Source organism: Choloepus didactylus, chromosome 11 (genome assembly GCF_015220235.1).
Source record: "Choloepus didactylus isolate mChoDid1 chromosome 11, mChoDid1.pri, whole genome shotgun sequence".
NCBI classification, from domain to species: Eukaryota; Metazoa; Chordata; class Mammalia; order Pilosa; family Megalonychidae; genus Choloepus; species Choloepus didactylus.
In genome coordinates, this window is record NC_051317.1 from 68,647,935 (window position 1) to 68,669,687 (window position 21,753).

Consider the following 21,753-nt stretch of genomic DNA (forward strand, 5'->3'; position numbering starts at 1 on the left):
TAAAGTTCCTCACTTTTTTGTTTTCCTTAATGTTTGCAAGGTATTCCATGTATGGATCAACCATAAATTAACTACAGTCTAGTCTGTGGGGTTTACAAACAATATGGTAATGAATCTATTATTTCACACGTAAGTATATTTATAAGATAAATTTCTGTAAGTTGAATTGCTGGATTAATTTAAATACTGTCACACTCTACACAGGTGGTTCCAATCTATATGCCCACCAGCAATGTATGAACATTTTTGTATTTTTTAAAATTTACACAAATGGTAGCATATGATACATATTTTTCTACAACTTGCTTTTGAGGTCTAACCTTATATTCCTGAGATTCATACATAGCAATATATTTGTAGATTTAGTTCATATATAGGTTTTGTAATTAAAGGAAATTTTAAATAATTCCCACTGTGTTTCATTCACAAAGAGAACACTTATTTATACGTTCCTGAAATTGCAGTTTTATGTAGAAATATTCTTCAGCTTAACAAACAGATTACTTGTATCAACAACTCATTTGCCAAAGGCACACCCATTCTATTAAAGAGAACCTCTTCTTTGGGAGAGCTAAAAATAAAAACTGTCATTTTAATTTACTGCAAACAATAACATGACTCTTTCTTCAGCATGCTTTTTTGATTGCTCTGGGGATGAAGGGGAGAAGATTAGACATGACTATATCACAAGTGAGTGGAGTCTAACATCTTGACAACCAGAAGAAAAAAAAGCACTTTGGAAATAATGAAGATAATTCAGGCATAATCCCAATCACCCTCAAAATGCTACCATTAAACTTCCCTCTCAAAATGCTACCATTAAGTAATGAAAATGTTCAAAAATTGACTGTGGTGATGACTGCACAACTATATGACAGTACTGTAAACATCTGATTGTATGCTTTGGCTGACTGTATGGTATATGAATATATCTCATTAAAATTGTAACAATGACAACAACAACAAAATGCTACCATTAGATTACCAAAATGCTACCATTAGGTTTTTGTTTTTGTTTTTGTTTTTGCTTGTAACAGAAAACAAAATAATCTATAGATTTTCTTTCCCAAAAATATTTCCTGCAAGTGTAGAATATCATATTGGGGTTTTTGGGGTTTGTTGTTTTTTTTTTTTTTTTTTTGCCTTTTAATATGACATCTATTAGATTTCTCTTCAATGTTAAATTTACCAATGTTTATAACTAATTTTAAAAGCTCTATCTACTCCAAACAGTCTCCTTGAAATAAATGGCTAAACCTATTATTCATAAGAATTTTCATCAAATTAAGGCTGGCATAAATTACTAATGTCACCATCATGGTGGCAATTTTTGCCTGCTCAACAGACATCCATGTTCCCCTTTCTCTATCCTACCCTGCTGTTATCCCAGTACCCAATATCCCAGTATCCCAGATGTTCCTCTGACACATATCCAAGAGTGGGCCATATTCCTACCAGAATAATATCATTCCCCTTGCAAATGCCTACCTAGGAACACAAGACTAAGCCAATAGCAATCGGTATCCCTAGCCAGAGGGACTGGATAAGCCAATGAGACTCACTCAAGGTACACTAGACTTTTTTGCTCTGGAGAGATGTTCTTGGCTAGGCTGAGGTGGATTTTCTCTTACTTATGACAAAAAGCATCCTGTTTAACAACCTAAATATGCACTGGTTGAGGACTGTGACCAACATCAACTAATACATTATGAACAAATGTACCCTTATTCAAAAAACCTCTGATTTTATGACCAATACTGGTATTTTTATATTTGGGGAGGTTGTTGATTTTGACAGAGTATGATACTTCGAGGGAGAAGTAAGTCTAAGGGACAGCAGAGTAAATAAAGAATCCATGTCACAGCCGTATCACAGATCAAATCCAGAAAATGAAAAATCTCTTCTTGGCTTCCTGTCTGCCATTCCAAAAGCCACATAGCAAGTAAGAAAATGAGACCTGACTCAGATTCAGGTCTGTATCAGGGGAATGAAGAGCACCCTAATCCAAGCAGAATTCTGGGAGGGCTAAGGGCATCTCTGTGGGGCATTAATGAGTATTTCTTACAAATAATAGTAACTAAAGAGCAGTCTGTAATTGTTAAAATTAAAGAGACAGAGCCAAAATAATGACTTCGAGGCCACAGAAACATTACTAGCCTAATACAGACCCACCGTAATAACTGTTATTACCCTATTCTGGCATTTGTTTCTTACTTCCTTACATTGTTGGCCTTGATGATTTTCATAAGAAGTTTTAGGTAGTTGCTTCCCTGTATGCTATACAGCAATTTTCTGGTTCTGTGGCTCAGAAAGGGCAAGAGACAGAAGGGTTCTCCTCTTCCATCCCTAGATAAAATCAGAAAATGTTTATTTAGCTCTGAGAGAGCAAGGCTCATTTAGTTAATTCACTGTACAGACTTTCACAAACTTTTTTCTTTCAAGTCAAATATTTGCCAAGTGCTTAGTAAATATATGCAAGTCATAGTCGATTGTTTCTCCTAAACCAATGCATGAATTCTTTTTATCAGCTTCATACTTCCTTGATCTGTGTCCCTAATAACAAGGAAGAATTTTTCAAGACAAAAGTATTAATGCCCCATAAATTTTGCAATTACATCTGTGCCAGAATTACTGAACTGGAGAGCAAGATCGTTATTTCCAGAATATCGTGTTGAAACAAAAGCACTAAGAGACTCCCATTTTTCTTTTTTTAAAAAAAGCTCAATATGAGCATTCAATTGTTTATTAAAATATAAATATCCTGTGAAAATAAATGGAAACGAACTATATAAATGAACCAGTAACTATTGTCTGGAGGCAACATCTGCACCAACTATCAGGTTCAGCACCAGAGGAAGAGAAAATCCTGGTAATTCCGGAACACTGAAGGCAGGGAGTCTGCATTCAGAACGTAAACCATGCACTGCAAATACAGAACCCATTTAATTTCATTAACTGCTCCAAAGGAAATCAATGCTCGTCCTCAACCAGATGGATGTTTTTTTGTTTGTTTTTTAATTCTGCAGTCTACCCCCAAAGCAACCTCACTCTTTGGAGAACACATTCCACACTCGGGAATCAGCAGAGAAGGAGGTAAGTCGAGAGCCTCAAGAGGGCGGAAATATGGACAATGCCCAGCACTGCCCGGGAAGCGATGGGCTGGCGGTGAGCCAGAGGAGCACAACGCGGGGCGACAGGGAGGCTGCCTCCCTGGGGTTCCCGGACGAGGCACCCCGGCGTCCCTAACCAGCAGTGGGAGCGCGCCACGCAACTACCCGACTCCATACCTGGGAAAGTTCGCACCTCCGCCTCCCGGCCCCTCGCACCAACAAGACCCCTCCTGCCGCAACGCTGTGGCCACGGATACCGGTCCCCACCCCACCCCCACCGGCCTTGGGGGGCCGCGCCGCACTCCCGTGGCGGCCTCGGGCCCCGCTCTGGACAGAACCTAGACAGGGGCCGTCCAGCCTGAGAGGCGAGGAGCGCAAGAGGGCGGGGAAGGATGAAGAGGAGCCAAGAGCGAAGTCGGCCCGATCCCGGGTTGGGGCCGACACTTGCCCCTGGGGTTCTCACCCTTCACTTTGCCGAAGGTGCCGACCCCTAGCGTGTCCCCCAGGATGTAATGCCCGATCTTCACCCGCCCGTCGTGTTTCTGCTTCTCGGCTGTCGCCATCTTTCTCCAGGAACTGAGTCTGCGCATGGCGCCACGGGAGGGGGCGGAGGGGGCGGGAAGGGCCGCGCCGGGGGCGGGCGAGGAGGCGGGAGGGGATCCGCGGACCTGAGAAAACCGCCGCCCGCCCCTTCGCCGTAGCGGCCGTCGGGTGCAAACACTCCCCCTGGCGGGGCGGATGGTGGTCGCTGGGCGGGGGCACCGGTGCCCCTTTCCTTGCCCTGCATCATTACGGCCCCGGGCGCTTGCCCATCTGCGTGCGGGGTTGGGGGGGGGGGCACCCATCTAGAGCAAGAGAAGGGCTCCTTACCCCTTTGGTAGGGTCTCTTCTCGCTGTGGTCATTCCTGGTTCACGGGGGACCGCTCCCCGTGTGATTCCAAAGGGGTGGTGGGCACTGGGAATCTCGCTCGGATGATCCAAATGTGTGGTTTATGACTAGTGTAGCTTGAATTGAAACAGTAGGGGTAACCGCCCTGCCACTAAATTTCTAATCTTGATTTTTATCTTTCCCTCTTGGATGCATTATGAAAGCCGTGGGGAGTTTTCATTTGCACCTTTGATGTAGTTTGTCCCCACCGCTCTTTTTTATTTTTACTTTGCGGAAGTTGCTGTTGGGCAACTCAAGCAGGCGTTGCCAAGTTCCCCCCCTTACCCCTCCACCTCACCCCTCCCCACCCCACCGCCTCCCGAAGCTCTACCGAAATATCCTCCCTAAAGTAAGCTCTGCTGCTGGGAGCAGGTTGAAGATGTATGTGAATGGTGGGGGGAGGGGTTTGTTACCCAAACCTTTTGGCATATGGGTATTAATATTTTTAGATTATCAGTAAAATGCAAATTTCATTGGACTGAAAACAAGGTTTACAGTTTATGTACATATACCAGATCAATCCACTTGCAATAAGGAAGACTTAGTCTATTATCTACATGAATGGAATCATGCCATATGATAGGGGAAAGAAAGGGAGGGAGGGGAGGAAGGAAGGAAGGAGGGAATCAAAATTTAAGTGAGTTTCTTACTCAATGTTTCTCCTCTAACAGTGGGCAAAACCAAGTGTCTCATCCAAAACACGACTAATGCTCTCACTTTTGCCAGTGTCATAACATCTGGGCCTGTATCAGTAGGCAAAAGTTATTCTATTCATAAAAATAGTATTTTTAAAAGACTGAAAATGTTTTTCTTTTCAACGAAAGTCAGTTACTCAGTTCTCCTGGTTTACATATATTTTCTATTTATAAAATCAAAGTAACAGGCATTAAGCACTGCTTTCTACATAGAGTTTTGCAGAGAAAGCAAATGTCCCTGTCTTTGAGCTTAGATTTACACAAAATAGAGAACAGTTCCAACTAGACTTGCTCAGATAACCAAGTTCCTCCTGTATTATGGACTGCCCGTATATTGAAGGGCCAAAAAGTTAAGAAACCGTTGATTACTGAGATATTTGGGGAGTGAGCAACGGTTACTATTGTCACTTTTGTTCTCTAGCTTCTTTGGCTTTACCTGTTTGCCTTATGAGTTTCTACAGCTCAGGCCTTTGGGATCTCTGCAAATAGCTCTCTGGATTCTCTTAAGAATCAGTTTCTGCTTCTATGTTATTTCAGGCTGCAAATCTAATTAATAAAGATTCATTAAATGCCACTATTCACTCATAGGCATTGCTGGGGGAAGCAAAACCTAGAATCATAGGAAAAAGAATTGGACAGGAACTTAAAGGTTATCTTCTCCAGTCTCCTAAAATCCCTGTTTAAGCTGCTTTAGTTGCTGTTTTATTTTTTCTTATGTTGAGTTAAAAACTTGATTCCAATTAACATCTACCAGTTCCTGAGAAAGTAAATAATAAGCCTTCTTTCTTTATTCCTTAGCTTTTTCTCTTTCCTTGGTTCTTTCATGTGTGGTGTAACAAACCACACATCTGCATTACCTGAGCAGGATTTCCCTGTACTGCCAAAAATGTCACATTTTTTCCATCCTCTCTTCCTTTCATCCTCCTATTGATCTGTGCCGACATCTTCACCCCCTCCTTTTTCTTTTGTTCAGTTTTATTGAGATATTATTCACATACCATACAGTCATCTACAGTATACAATCAGTTGTTCACAGTACCATCATATAGTTGTGCATTCAATTTTTGAACATTTTCATTAATTAAAAAAATTAAAATTAAAATTAAAAAAAGAACTCCCAAAACATCCCATCCTCACCATTCCCCCCTATTATTCATTTAATTTTTGTCCCCATTTTTCTACTCATCTATCCATACACTGGTCAAAAAGAGTGTGAGCCACAAGGTTTTCACAATCACATGGTCACACCATGTAAGCTATGTCTTCAACATCCTCTCCTTTCTTGAAATGTTTGTTAACTGCCAGATATTGAGAATAGAAACAAAATGAAAAGTTTCTGGAGGAGTTCATGTTCTAAGATAGCAGTTCTCCATATTTTCCCCCCACCCAAGATAGATAGCGTTCACTTGCTCGACATTCTTTCAGGGTACAAGAATAGATAAGGCAGACTGTGGTTTACACCCAGTTTTCTGACCCATCAGTTGTAAATCTACCCATTTCTCAGCAAAGTATATTGGAATATAAGTGAGCAGGAGTAGCATTCTAGAGGTAGCCTTGAGTCCATTGTAGTTTAACTGGGATGAGGGTGGGAATAAATTGATTGTAAACTTAAGTATTCAGTTTTTATTAGCACAAATAAGATACAGTGTGTCTCAGCATTGATGAAGACATACCAGAATAACCCAATACCTTGGTGGAAAAACTCTGGTTGTGGAGGAGCTGAGTAATTGGTTGTCATCTGCTTCGTCTTTAGCCCTTCAGAGATTCTAAGAGAGGTGTGTCTAGTCTTAGTCTTTTCCTCTTAAGGCCATCATAGTGTTACTAGACCCTACACTCTCCAGGTGGGAATTCCAGAGGACTAAATGGGACAGAGTAGGGGCAAATTGAAAAAAGAATGACTTCAAGGGCAAAATCATAGAAGCAGAGGTCTAGACCTAAAGAGTGGGTCTTTCCCTATACTTGTAGGGGAAAGCCTTCTGCCCAGGTGCTTGGAAGTGTTGGGATTTACACTCCAACATTTGGGGAGAGTTCTGCCACCACCCCAATATTTGAAGAGGGTGGGGTTTACACCCCAGATTTGGAGCAGAACAAATCTCCAAGGCCTAGAACTGCTTCTGGCACATAAACTGTCCAAAAAAATGAAAAGGAGCCATAGAATATCTAGGTAACCTAGTGTCCCTTACTTGTCCTTCCCAATCTGACCTGAACTCGTGGCAAACTGGCTTTTTTCTTGATATTCCTTAGAGGGACGTGAAAAGACACATGGAAACTCTCACCATCACCTCATTATCTTGTTTAAATTGTCTTACCCCTCTAACTTATTACTGTCTAATGTAGATAGATCTCCAGTCCCAACTTCACACCTGAACTGCCACCCATTTTACCCAACTGCTTCCTATACACCTATACCTCCTTCTGGTGTCCCATGGGCATCATTAATGGAGCCCAACTTTAATATTCGTCCCCTCATTGCCTCCATTCTGTATTTCCTATCCCAGTGGACAGCATCATCTCATCACAGTCAGAAATCTAAGTCATCTAAGACCCTTGCCAACCTGGTAATAATAATTTTTTGAGGGAATGCTATGTTACACAAAGTGCTAGACATTTACCACCACCTTATGAGGTACATACAATTATCAAGAAGGAAATGACTTGGAAACTATTCTAAGTTCTTCATGTTCCTGCAGACTTCCCCTGCTACAGCCCCACTGCCACTACCTTAATCCATGTCCTCATGATTTTCACAGACTATTAAGAATTTATCAACTGGTTTCAACATCCAGACTCATCACTACCACACCAACACCTTCCACACTAAATCAACCTTGCTACATAATCATGCCACTTCCACGCTTGAAATTTTCAATGATTCATCACTGCCTTCAGACCCAAGCCCAAACTCTTCAGCATGGCACTCAAGACTCAGAATGATCTGATAACTGCTTAGTCCTCTACATTTTTCTCTTGCCAACTCCTCCCATTCTCTAGTTTCATGGGTGTTCTCTAACGGATTGTTAAGCTAGCTGTTCCATTGCTGCCAAAGCCACTCAACTCAATCCCTTTCTCACCAACATGCTGATTCCTTAGTCTTACCTGGCTTGTTTGAAACCTTGACCTCCTTTTACCCTTATACCTCCCGTAGTTAGAAATGTCTCCTTTTCAGCATGCCTCACAGCAACCTGTGCATTTATTCATCATAGCACTGTTTTATATAATTGCTCATCTATGTTTCAATTAGAGGTGAGCTCCCTGAAAAAACTCTCATTTACTCTAACATGTTACCATAGTGTTACGTAATTTTAACTCTTCACATCATGTTTGAAGGATTCTGCTTGTTCCTCATTCCCTTAAACGGTGTTACAATCCAGTGTGAAAGTTAATGATCCAAAACAGTCACTTAACAAATTTCATATTAAGTTATACCACCCCCCAAACCTACTGTAATTCAGATACTACAAACCTAATTGATTAAAATACCTTAAACGTCACATATTTTTAAAATCAGAACATTTATTGCACAACTAATCAGTGGAATCCTTAAGATGAACTGGATGCTGCAACAGCTGCCCTCTTGGGTTTAGGAGTTGTTCCTTCACGGAATCCATGCCTGTACCATGTTAAATACAAGAATAGTACATCAGAAAAGTCAATACACTTTAATGTTTGTTTAATATACTTTAATGAGCTTATCTCAGTTAAATGCTGAAATCAATATTTAATTCATATGTTCAGACATTTATTTTTACAACATCATTGATAAGCTGCTAGTATCATCTCCCTTCTGCTTTAAAATACCCATTTTAGGAATATACTTAACTGTGAGTACAATAAAAGGTCAACAGCATTATTTGGCTATACCAATCACTGGCCTAATATTTCTCCACTACTTGCTAAGAGATCCTAGGTATTTGAAATGGCTCCCCTATGAGGAGGGAGAAATCCTACTGACTTTTCTTCTGCCAAGGTAGCAATAAACATGGACAATGGCAGAGCTTTACCTTTTAACTATTCTCACTGAATTGAAGCACAGAAAGATTAAGAACAAAAAGAAAGGTCACCTCAGCACATAACACAACATACCTAAGGGTGTCTACAAAGCTCTAAACCACCTTGTGTGATCTTTCAAAATTAGCAACTCTGATATTTAATGGTTACGTTCTCAGTGTACTGCATGGGTTTGAGATTCTGCATTTCTAATATAGACCCCCCACTTTGAGTGACAAGATGCTAAAGTATCTTAAGCATTTTTCCTTCTATAAAAACACAATAGTAATTATGACAGCCCTCTATGTTTATGTAATTTATCCTACAAAACCAACTTATGTAGACTTTATTCCCATTTTATAGAAAAAAGGTTAAGCAGAGTTGCCCAAAGTCACAAACACTTCAGAGTAAACCAAGTAAGGGTGACTCAAGACCTCATCCACACACTTGTCTTTTCTGACAAATTTTGGTTATGAATTAAAGTGAGAAACGGTTGTTATTAATAAACATCATTTGCATGAGTCGAGTTCAAACTATGCTCGAGACATTTAACTCAACTCACATTATTGTTCAATGAAAGATTATGAAGCAAAAGCTGTACCTGAATCTGCGGTATACAATTTTTAGGTGCCTCATTCTACCAGTACCCGTGGTATTTCTTCTTTTAGCCTTGGCACTCCAGTTATCTAAAACACAAATTCAGGTAAGATTCCAAATTGTTTTTCCCACACATCTCATACATGTTGTTGGTCAAGATCGTTAAGAGGGCTTCATCAGGTTTTAAATCCACTTCACTGACATACCAAACACAGTCAGAACTCTGCAAACAAAAACTGTTGCTAACCTCAAGATTCATTGCCAACAATCGGCCTAAAAACATGCTACTTACACTTTCTCTTGCGCTTGGCAGGGTAGCCACATTTTCCACAAGTGGACTTCTGAAGGTGGTAGGCCTTAGAGCCACAGCGGCGGCACAATGTGTGCGTCTTATTGCGACGCTTTCCAAACGATGACGTCCCCTTTGTCTGCAAATTAAAGGGAATAAACAGTAAACAATTCTGCAATCTAGCAATTTCCATACATATCCTGATTTCAGGGAAAAGCAACTACTTATAAACTTTAAAAGATGAAGGGATGAAACTGGGGAGTGTCCAACTTTTAATAAATGTTAAATCGGGCATCACTACTGGCACTGCATTAGCCAAAGTCTTCCGCAGGAGTCACTGTATTCTGATATCTGCTATTTCATTTTGGAGAAAAAGGAAGACACAGTGAAAGACGAAAGAACATTATCTTTCCACCTACTCCAAAGCCAGTCACAGACAACGAATTCCTTTCTCTTACTCAAGAGTCAAACTCCCAAACCACGCTTCTTTCCCCAGATCCCATTCCAGGCCAGCCGAGTTGAATAGGCCCCCCAAAGGGCAGTCAGGAGCACAGGACGAAGAGCGGCTCCACCTCCACAAGCGCGGGCTGGTAACCCCGTTCCCAGCTAGGAGCCATTCCTCTGGCTCTTGAGTGTCCTAGCGTGTCCCCTTCCTACCCACCGGTTTCCCTTATCCGGGACCTTGTCGGCCCCTCTCGGACTGTAAGCAGAAGGGCACAGGGAACAAAGATGGAAAGCGATTCAAAAGGTGCCCGAAACCAACTCACCATCTCGTCTCTGCAGCCAAGACCAAAGAGGCCGGAAGAACAGGCACTTCCGGTAAATCGTGCTCAGAAGCTTCCGCCCAAAGGGGCACTTCCTGCGGAGCGCGGTGCGGCGCTCTCAAGCGTCCGGCGACACAGTGTGGGTGGAGTCAAGAGCAGACTACGGAGGCCAGGCGGGGCCAATCGGGTTTCAGCGCCTGGCGTGGGGACCTGGATTCTCAACTTGCTTAGGACTGATGGGCGTGGCTCCGCATGGGCTTGGCGCAGAACCACCTTTAGGAGGGTGTTCGGCTTTCCGCGCTGCTGAGTCAGATCTGCTGTGCTTCGCGGATTTAGGTTCTCGAGTCGCGTGGAAGAACCTGGCTCATGGGGATGGCCCAGCTCGGGAGTACCCCCGCCAACTTAGCGTCCTCGGCGTTATGTGTAGTGATCGGGATGGGAATGGAATTCTGACCGGGTAGAAACCACCTTTTCCAGGTTTTTCCTCACTCTGGATCCGGTAGCTTTGGGCTGATGCTGACCTTCGCGTCGTTAGGGGTAGGGAGACACCGACTGGTCCTCGAGGAACTGTAGCTCAGAATCTAAAGGGAAAAGCAAATAATGGTTTTCCTACGATGGTTATTTAGTGACAAATGGGTTGATCCCAAATTTAACTGTGCCAACGTGGCATATGTTCAATACAGTTTTCTGTACCCTCTCGTCAGGAAATCTGATTCCGCAGTTTTGGGTTGGGGCCTGAAAGTCTGTTTTTAAAAACCGCTTTCTAGACAGCCTTGAAATTGGTGGTCCACAGACCACTTCGATAAAGGCTAACATTTGTAACCTCTTATCCAAAAAAAGTCCCCATTCTCGCAAGCAGTACAAGAAATATTCAGATATTTAAGAGTTAATAGGGAAAACCGATCCCAAATAACCATATAATCTGCAAACTTTCTAAAGCAAGCTAAGAATTCTTGGCCTGTCTCATGCAAAATATTAGCTATCATCTAGGAATCAAGAGTTTTAATTTTGACAGGTTAGCAGTTGAGTAATGCCTAATAGTTGAATTTGTTCTAGGGCTGGGAATAGAAAGATGTACAGGACATAGTCCCTGTCCTCATGGATGTGGTTAATGGGTCAGAGAGGGAAGACTAAAATTCAAGGAAGACTTTCTGGACTAGAGGTTTTAGTTTCTCATTGCTTCTATATCAAATCACAAATTTAGTGGTTTAAAACAACCTAAATTTATTATCTTACAGTTTTGCTAGTCAGAAGTTGGAGATGGATCTACTAGGCAAAAAATTAAAGTGTTCTATCATGATTAGAGGCAAGTGCATTGATTCCAAACAAGGGCTGTGTTCCTTTCTGGAGCCTTTAGTGGAGAATCTGTTTTCTTTCCTTTTTTAGCAGCTAGAGGCTGCTACATTACTTGGCTTGTTGTCTTCTTCCATCTTCAAAGCCAGCAATAGTCTCTCACGTCACATCATTCTGACTCTTCTTTTCCGCGGTTTCCTTCTGTCCTTGTGATTACATTGATCCCACCAGGATAATTTCATTATCTTAAGGTCTTGTCCACTGCCCTGCAAACCTAATGTGTTCATAGGTCCTAGGGTTTAGGGTATGGTCATCCTTAGAGGTTGGGGATATTTCTGCCTACTACAGGTGCTGGGAGAAATGATACAACTGTAGCATGGGTAGGCTATGTGTCAACCACCAAAGAGGCAAACAGGTACTATATGAATCTCTTACTCCAGACCCTCGCAGAATTGTAGATATCAGAGACATTGGAGAACATGAAATCTTTTTCCTTTTCTTCCTAATATGAGATGGTTATTTCTAGCTTACTTGAAACTACATCATTTTTGCCCTGGCCGGGTAAGCCCTTGGCTCTCCAGTGGGCCATGAAGCCAGTTGAGAATATACAGGTTGCAGTATAATCCCAGATATAGATCAGGATTGAATCAACTTCTGAAACAGGTAGATGATGGAAGGCTTTTAGGCATTCACCCTATGACATTTTGCCTTTTGGCAGAGAATGATAGAAAGAGACTACATGAGTCCTTCATCCATGGTTCTGATACAATTCAAGTTTCTTCACCACCATTCCCTCGACATGCATTTTTTTTAATATAATAAATAAAATAAAATTACTGCTGGCTTTTTGCTTAAGAGTATCCCTTAACTATAAGCTTAAGCTTTTTGCTACTGTATGGTTGCTTTTGATTTGAAGGATGTATTTTCACATTAGCATCTCTTTGGCTGTATTTTTCATAATAGAAAACATCCTGGTCACATCTGCCTTCCACAAGCTCATTTCCCACTTGACTTTCAAAGCATGTGCTATGCAAATTTCATGTTTCCAAGGAACAGAAGGCCAGCTGTGTGTTTTGGCCAACAATCCCAGAACCTTCCCTGAATTTAAATTTCACCACTAAATTGCCCACCTCAAATAAATGGATTTCCTCCTTCCACACTTTGAAATTTCCTGGGACAGGATATGGTAGGTGTAATGTTAGGTTCATGTGTCAACTTGGTCAGGTGATGGTGCCCAGGTGTCTGGTGATGGTGCCCAGGTGTCTGGTCAAGCAAACACGGGCCTAACCATTACTGCAAGGACATTTTAAGGCTGATTTATTAACTCATCAGTCAGTTGATTGCATCTGTGGCTGATTACATCCACAATCAACTAAGGCAGTGTCTTCCACAATGAGAGAATCCAATCAGTTGGATTTAATCCAATCAGTTGAAGAGTTTTAAGGAAGAAGAGAGAAGTTTTGCTTCTTCATCTAACCAGCCTCTCCTGGGGAGTTCAGTGAAGACCTTCATTGGAGTTCCCAGCTCACAGCCTGCCCTATGGAATTTGGACTTGTGCACCTCCACACTTGGATGAAACACTTTTATAAATCTCATATTTACAGGTATCTCCTATTGGTTCTGTTTCCCTAGAGACTCCTGACTAATACAGTGGGAGAGGAGGGGATTTAGGATGTTGCAGTGGGGAGGAATTGGGTCTGGGAGGCCAATTATTAGAATGCATTACCAACCAACAAAAAAAGATTGGCAAACTTCTTGGAATTGCTAATTGTCAGATCCCAGAAAAAAAAGTCTAACATATAGAAGGAATGTCTAATCCAGGGGCCCTGCAGCTTATCTTATAGAAACCAGGTGCGCCATAAACTAAGGGTTAAAAGCTGTTCCAGCCACGGTGGCGCTTCAACCCCCAAAAAGCAGATGAAGCAAGGTCAGATATGTCCATAAGATGAGCAACCACAAGCATGCAAAAAGGCCTGCCCTCTCTAAATAGATAACACAGCTGCATTTCAAAGAAGGATAGTGTGTCAAAACCCTAGCAACCACTCAGCTCAGAAATTGATAGGCACTCACCCAATCAAGGCACAGGACACCACTCAGCAGACACCATTCCCAAATTCCCAACGTGGGTTTTCTTCCTTAAAAAATGTGGCCCCCAGAACGGGAGCCAGAGCAATTTTCTTTCTTTTCGCTGGCTCCCACCTGCTTTCCTCCTCTAATAAAACTTAAACTTTATACTTAAACTTTGACTCGCTGTGTTGTGTGGATCCTTGAATGACTCTGACCTAACACTAATCAAATTGTGGGCATTGTAGGATGGGCAGTTGTAGGATGCATCTCTTGAAAAGCATATTCTAGAGATTCATTAAAACTTGTAAATTAATTTTTTTAAATACAGTTCTATTGAGATGCATTCACACACCCTATAATCATCCACAGTGTGCAATCAGCTATTCACAGCATTATCGCATAGTTGTGCATTCATCACCAGAATCAACTTTTGAACATTTTTCTTCAAAAAATAAAAAAAATTAAATTAAAAGTAAAAAAGAACATCCAAAACATTCCATCCCCCATCCCACCCTATTTTTTGTTTAGTTTTCATTTAGTTTTTGTCCCCGTTTTCCTAGTCATCTGTCTATATACTGAACAAAGGGAGTGTGAGCCATGAGGTTTTCACAATCACACAGTCACATCCTATAAACATGGTTATGGAATTGTCTTCAAGAATCAAGGCTACTGGATTGCAGTTCGACAGTTTCAGGTATTTCCTTCTAGCTATTCCAATGCACTAAGAACTAAAAAGGGATATCTATATAGCACAAAGTGCAAGAATGCACTCTAGAGTGACCTCTCGACTCCATTTGAAATCTCTCAGCCACAGAAACTTTGTTTCATTTCACTTCCCTCTTTTGTTCAAGAAGATTTTCTCAATCCCATGATGCCATGTCCAGGCTCAACCCCAGAAGTCATTTCCCACGTTGCTAGGGAGATTTATACCCCTGGGAGTCAAATCCCACAAAGGAGAGAGGGCAGTGAGTTAACCTGCCGCATGGGCAGAGAGAGAGAGAGAGAGAGAGAGAGCGGACAACAAAGTGGTTCTCTGGGGGAGACTTTTAGGCACAATTATAAATAGGCTAAGTCTCTCCTTTGTAGTAACAAGCATGCCCCAGGATCTCAGTCTCATCCTACCAAACTGTCAGTCCTCAATGTTTGCAAGAACAGTAGAAACAACATTGGTGGGGAAGTCCAACATTTCCACATTCTTCTATAGTTCCCCAGGGGTCCCTGCAAATTATCCTCTTTTCTGCCCAAATTACTTTTGGAGGTATTGGAATTTCACACTAACCTGTACAAACCTACCAGATCTCACTTTCTATTCATGTAAAGTTCCATGTAATTATGGTGTTTGAATAAACTGACCGTAGAACTTAAATCATTTAGTGTGCTACAGAAAATACAGATCCTGCACCAAATAAATATAACTTCCCTTGGTTTCACACGGAAGTTGAAGTTTTAAAACACAGTCAATACCATCCTTTGCCCTTTAGTCTGATTTGCCTTAGGCCTAAACAGATCTGCTTTATTCTCTAATTGAAGTCTGAACTCTTTTTCAGCTTTTTTAACAGCTACTGTATGAGGTAATACTGACATTCATAGTTGCAAAGCTCTAGCTCTGAGTTTCAGGTGTCACACAGATACCCAAAGTTCCAGAGACCAACCTGGTTATACACAAACTCAGCATCTCAGAGTTTAGAGATAACCATTACAACTCAGGAATAGATGTGACTGCTGTAAGAGCTTACAATCTAGGGACCATTACAATAAGCATCTCCCTGCTAAACTGTGCTCTAAGATTCAATTCTCAGAGTTTATACATTATACTTGGTTCATATTAATGAGGCATTATAATGTTTGTCTTTTCGTTTCTGGTGTACTTCACTCAAATGCTGTCTTCAAGTTCCATTGACCTAGTTGTGTGTCTCACAGCTTCATTCCTTCTTGCAGCTGCTCAATATTTTATTGTATGCATATACCACAGGTCACCATTCTGTTCATGAGTTGATGTACCCTTAGGCCACCTCCGTCCATTGCAAATTGTGAATACTGCCACCATAAACACCAGTGTGCAAAAGTCCATTCGTGTCCCTGCTCTCAAATCTTCCAAGTATATATCCCATAATGAGGTTGCAGGATCTTATGGCACCCACATACTTAGCTTCTTGTGGAACGACCACACTATCCTCCAGATATGCTACTCCATTCTACTTCCCCACCAACAGTAAATAGGTACATCCTTCTCTCCCTGTTTTCTCCAGCACCTGTATCCCTCTGTTTATATTTTTCCCTGCAATTTTATAGATATTCACATATCATCCAGTCATCCACTGTGTACAATCGTTCACAGCATCATCATATAGTTGTGCTTTCATCACCACAATCAGCACTTGAACATACTCATTACTTCAAAAAAATTTTTTTAAGAATAATAAAAAAGATTTAAAAAATTAAAATACCATACAATACAATATAATAGTAAGGTCAGACAACATACACCACTACCATGAATCCATATCCCTCCCTTATATCCCCCCTCATAGACATTTGGTTTTGGTATATTGCATTTGTTACATTAAATGGAAGCATATTACAATGTTACTTTTAACCATAGACTCCAGTTTACTTTGATTATATTTTCTCCCAATACCATCCCTTATTCAACACCTTGCAAGGTTGACATTCATTTATTCTTCCACATGTAGCATTTTTATATTTGTACATTTAGTCACCATCACTGATCACTCTAGGTTTCAGTAAGTTATACAATCCCCATCTTTATCGTCAATCTTTCCTTCTGGTATCATACTTTCCCCCAGTGTGCCTCTTCCAGCTTTACTCACAGACATCTTTGTTCAGTGTACTTATAATATTGTGCTGCCATCACACAGAATCATGCTTTCCATTTCTGGATCTATACAGTCAATCCTGTTGAACATTCTATACTTCCTCAGCATCAAATGCCTGATCTCTACCCTCTTTCTATCTGTTGATAACCTGTGTTCTCAGCTTTTGACTCTCTAAGTTTGTTCATTAATGTTAGTTCATATTAGTGAGACCATACAGTATTTGTCCTTTTGTTTCTGGCTAACTTCACTCAACATAACCTCCTCAAGTTTCATCGAAATAATTATATGCTCTGTGACTTTATTCTGTCTTGCAGCTGCATAATATTCCATTATGTGTATATACTACAGTTTGTTTATCCACTCATCTGTTGATGGACATTTGGGCCGTTTCCATCTCTTGGCATTTGTGAATAATGCTGCAATAAACATTGGTTTACAAATGTCTGTTCATGTCTTAGCTTTCATTTCCTCTGAGCATATACCTAGTAATGGAATTGCTGGATCATATGGCAATTCTGTGCTTAGCTTCCTGAGGAACCACCACACTGCCTTCCAGAGTGGTTGCACCATTCTGCGTTCCCACCAACAGTGAATAAATGTGCCTCTTTCTCCACATCCTCTCAGGCACTTGTAATTTTGTTTTATTGATAATGGCCATTCTAGTAGGTGTGAGCCTAAAGTAATTTTTAATATCATATGAGGATTTTTTTTCTACCTCTGGACATCAGACAGAATGGTATTAACCTTATCCTTGGTTCCTAACACACTCTCAGCTTTGGTCCATGCATAGCCTGCTTTTCTTTATTAATTTAATTACTTAACTCTAATAATATAATAACTATCTATAAACCCATCCTCTAGCAATATCCTACACATAACTCCATGGTCTCCCTACTCCCCATCCCATCTCCTACCTCTCTCTCTTGAGGTAACCATCATTCTGAATTTCATATTCATTGTTTCCTTGTTTTCATTTTATATAGTTTTAATGACTCCATGTATACTTCTAAATTATATATATTTAAGTTATTTTCAAGGTTTGAAAAGGATGTCATGCTGTGTACAACCTTTTGATTTATGGTTTCCCTTAATATGGTCTTCCCTCTATATTGTTGTGGGTTACTGAAGTTCATTCTTTTTGAATACTGTATAACTATCCTATTGATAGTTAAATTCAGGTTTCTGCTGGTTTGAAACTGTTATGTACCCCAGGAAAGCCCATGTGTTCTTAATCCAGTCTTGTGGATTCAGATTTATTGTGGGTGGTAGCTTTTGATTAGATTGTTTACACAAAGATGTGACCCACCCAGTTGTGGGTGGGACTTTGATTAGATTCTTTCCATGGAGATGTGACCCCACCTGTTCAGGGTGGGTCTTAATTAAATCACTGGAATCCTTAAGAGAGCTGAGAGCCTATGCAGACCCAGATACTTGGAGACACGTGGAGATGCAGACAGAAAGACATTTGGAAATGCTAAGCTAAGAGATAAAGTCCAGAGTTTGCCTTGGAGAAGCTAGAGAGGACCCCCAGGTTCTTAGAGAGAAATGCTCTGGGAGAACGAGCAAAGATGCACAGAAGCTGAGGGAGAGAAGCTAAGAGAGAGAGCAGCCCAGAGTCATTTTGGAAAGAGCCATTTTGAAACCAGAACCTGGGAGCAAAGAACCTGCAGATGTCAGCCATATGCCTTCCCAGCTAAGAGAGGTCTTCCGGATGACATTGACCATCCTTCAGTGATAAACATAACATCCTTCATCTTGTTGATGCCTTAGTTTGGACACTTTTATGGCCTAAGAACTGTAAATTTGTAACCTAATAAATCCCATTTATAAAAGCCAATCAATTTCTGGGATTTTGCAAAACAGCAGCTCTAGCAAACTGGAACAAGGTTGTTTTCAAGTTCTTGTGAACTTTGTGACTGTAAATAAAGACTGACTAGATAGTTTTTTAAAAATCAAAGTAAAAAAAAGTCTGTTTATAAGAATGAAAAATGAAGACTATGACATGGGAATGTGGTTCTTATATAGGATACAAAACTATATATGGTGTGAAACGTGTGACATTTGTCGAAGAAAATGTTAATGATTGAATGATAGTCCTTGGGGATGGAATTATGGGCTATTTTTATTTTCCTCTTTATTCTTTCTTTTTCAAATTGTTTTCTTTTAGTCATCACCTAGTTGTGCAATCATTATCACTTTCAATTTTAAACCATTTCTATTGCTCCAAAAAGAAAAGAAATAACAGATGTAAAAAAGAAAACTCAAAACACTCCATACCACTTATCCCCCAACATTACTGGCCCCCCCTTCATTGGTGTGGTATACCTGTTACTGTTGAAGAAAGGATATTAAGATATTACTGTTAACTGTAGTTGGTACCTTGCAATAGGTATTTCCCCCCATATACCAATATATTATTAACTCTTTGTTCAAGGGTTTATTCTTTTTTTGTTATTTTCTTATCATCCAACAATGAACAAGCATCATTTTTTAAGCAGTTTTACTGAGATATAGTCATACACCATACAATCCATCCAAAATGTACAATTAGTGGCTTGCAATATAATCACAGAGTTGTGTTTTCATCACTGCAATCAATTTTAGAACATTTACTCCAAAAAGAAAAACCCTGTATCCCTTAAACCCCCTATTATTGACACTTATAATTAACGTGGTTCCTTTGTTACAACCAATGAAAGGATATTAAAATATTACTGTTACTTTGATGGATTATATGGTGTGTGAACATATCTCAATACAATTGCATTAAAAATGTAACTGTTAAATATAGTCCATAGTTTGCATATGTGCATTTCCCCCCATATACCACCCTATTGTTAACACCTTGCAATAGTGATTTACATATATATTTGCAATAGTGATATTCATCTAGCTCATGAAAGAACATATTTACATTTGTACTATTAATTACAATCATCATTGACAACAGGGTTCACTATGTTATACAGGCCCATGTTTTATCCTCTAGCTTTCCTGCTAGTGATATACATGACCCTAAACTTCCCCTTTCAACTACAATTGTACCCATAACTCAGGGCTGTTAATTACACTCACAATAATTTTCTACCATCACCTCTATCCATTTCCAAACATTTACCAACAACCTTATTAAAAATTCTGCAAAAATTAAATATTCAGCTCCCCATTCTCTTCTCTCATTCTGTCTTCTGGCAACCTATTTTCTAGACATTAACTCCATGAGTTTTCTCATTATATTTAGTTCATATTAGTGAGATGATACAATATTTGTCCTTTTGTGTCTGACTTATTTCACTCAACTTAATGTCTTCAAGGTTCATTCATGTTGCACGCATCAGGACTTATTCCTTTTTTTTTTTTTTTTTTTTTGGCTTAAGCAATGGGTATTTATTGGCTTATGGTTTCAGAGGCTGGAAGGCTGGTTTCTTCCCAGGGGTTGATAGTGTTCTGACTGGCCAGCAATCCTTGGGGTTCCTTGGCTTTCCCATCACATGGCAATGTCCATTCCTTTCTTGCTTCTGTGACTTCCCAGTTCTCTCTCTCTCTCTCTCTCTTTTTCTTACATTCTCAAGTTATCAATTGTTCAATCACTTTAAAAAATTTTACCAGTAATTCACATTCATTGTGGAGCAAAAAAATAGCAAAAAGGAAAGTCATCTATGTTATTTCTCAGATAATCACTGTTAATTTCTTCAGATCTTATAAAATATTTACATGTACCATGTATTTTGTATTGTAACCTTGTCATTAGCTATTTTTTTAAATTCATTTTTATTGAGATATATTCACATACAAAGCGTATGTTCACAGTATCATTATACAGTTGTGCATTCATCACCAAAATTAATTTTTAAACATTTTCATTACCACACACACAAAAATAATAAGAATTAAAATTAAAGTGAAAAAGAATAATTACAGTAAAAAAGAACACAGGGTGTCTCCTCCCCCCCCCCCCCATTTTTCTACTCATCCATTCATACATTGGACAAAGGGGAGTGTGGTCCACATGGCTTTCCCAATCACATTGTCATCCCTCATAAGCTAACATTTTTATACAATCATCTTCAAGATTCATGGGTTCTGGGTTGTAGTTTGATAGTTTCAGGTATCCACTGCTAGCTATTCCAATTCATTAGAACCTAAAAAGGGTTATCTATACCATGTGTAAGAGTGCCCACCAGAGTGACCTCTTGGCTCCTTTTGGAATCTCTCTGCCACTGAAGCTTATTTCATTTCCTTTCACATACACTTTTTGGTCAAGAAGATGTTCTCCATCCCACTTTGCTAGGTCTAGATTCCTCCCCGGGAGTCATATTTCACATTGCTAGGGAGATTTACTCCCCTGGGTGTCAGATCCCACATGGGGGGAGGGCAGTGATTTCACCTGCCAAGTTTGCCTAGTTATAGAGAGAGGGCCACATCTGAGCAACAAAGAAGCATTCAGGTGGAGGCTCTTAGGCACAATTATAGGCAGGCCTAGCCTCTCCTTTGCAGCAACAGTCTTGCCAAGGGCAAGTCTCGTGGTAGAGTGCTCAGCCCAACAGACCACCAAGGGCTTCATTCCTTCTTACAACTGAATAATATTCCATTCTATGTATATACCTGTGCTGGTTTGAAGCTGTTATATACCCCAGAAAAGGCCATGTTCTTTTCATCCATTCTTGTGGATGCAGACCTATTGTGGGTGAAACCTTTTGACTAGGTTGTTTCAATTGAGATGTGACCCACCCAATACAAGGTGAGTCTTAATCCTTTACTGGACCATTTTATGAGAGGATAAAAGGCAGAAACACCTATGGAGAGTTCAGAGAGAAATGCCCCGGAGATGCTAAGAGAGGATCCACAGATGCTCAGAGAGAAAGCCACTAGAATCAGAAGCTGAAAGCAATGGAACCCAGGAGCGGAGGACTGCAAGATGCCTGCCATATGCCTTCCCATGTGACAGAGGTGTCCCAGATGCCAGCAACCTTTCTTCAGAGTTCAGGTATCATCTTGTTGAAACCTTAATTGGGACATTTTCATGGACTTAGAACTGTACATTTGTAAACTAATAAATCCCTATTATAAAAGCCAATCCATTTCTTGTATATTACATTTTAGCTGCTTTAGCTAACTGAAACAATACAGCATTTTGTTTATCCATTCATGGATTGAAGGACACTGGGTTTCATCCATTTGGCAAT

The 21,753-nt window shown here is 40.3% G+C and overlaps 2 protein-coding genes and 1 non-coding gene across 5 annotated transcripts in view; all 3 read right to left on the minus strand.

The window, feature by feature from the left end:
* The window catches only part of PRKAA1 (protein kinase AMP-activated catalytic subunit alpha 1), a 34,634-nt gene extending 30,919 nt beyond the window's left edge, over positions 1-3,715 (minus strand). The window contains exons 1-2 of one of the 3 annotated variants that reach the window (XM_037798895.1): positions 3,574-3,672; positions 2,223-2,346 (exon numbers count right to left, since the gene is read on the minus strand). Coding sequence is in view for 2 of the 3 variants with exons in the window: in XM_037798893.1 (XP_037654821.1) it covers positions 3,559-3,700 (142 nt within the window). In the remaining variant the exon portion in view is untranslated. Of the gene's footprint in view, positions 1-2,222; positions 2,347-3,558 lie in introns of all 3 variants that reach the window. The other 2 variants (XM_037798894.1, XM_037798893.1) reach the window with 2 other exon arrangements.
* A 4,511-nt stretch (positions 3,716-8,226) lies between these two features.
* Positions 8,227-10,510, minus strand: RPL37 (ribosomal protein L37). The gene is made up of 4 exons (XM_037799021.1): positions 10,374-10,510; positions 9,610-9,745; positions 9,322-9,406; positions 8,227-8,343 (listed from the first exon to the last, which is right to left on the minus strand). The coding sequence occupies exons 1-4, from the start codon at positions 10,374-10,376 to the stop codon at positions 8,274-8,276; spliced, it is 294 nt and encodes a 97-aa protein (XP_037654949.1). The 5' UTR covers positions 10,377-10,510; the 3' UTR covers positions 8,227-8,273.
* Positions 8,420-8,499, minus strand: LOC119506625. The gene has a single exon (XR_005211037.1). It is a non-coding gene; the product is annotated as a small nucleolar RNA SNORD72 (small nucleolar RNA).
* Positions 10,511-21,753: the final 11,243 nt, after the last annotated feature.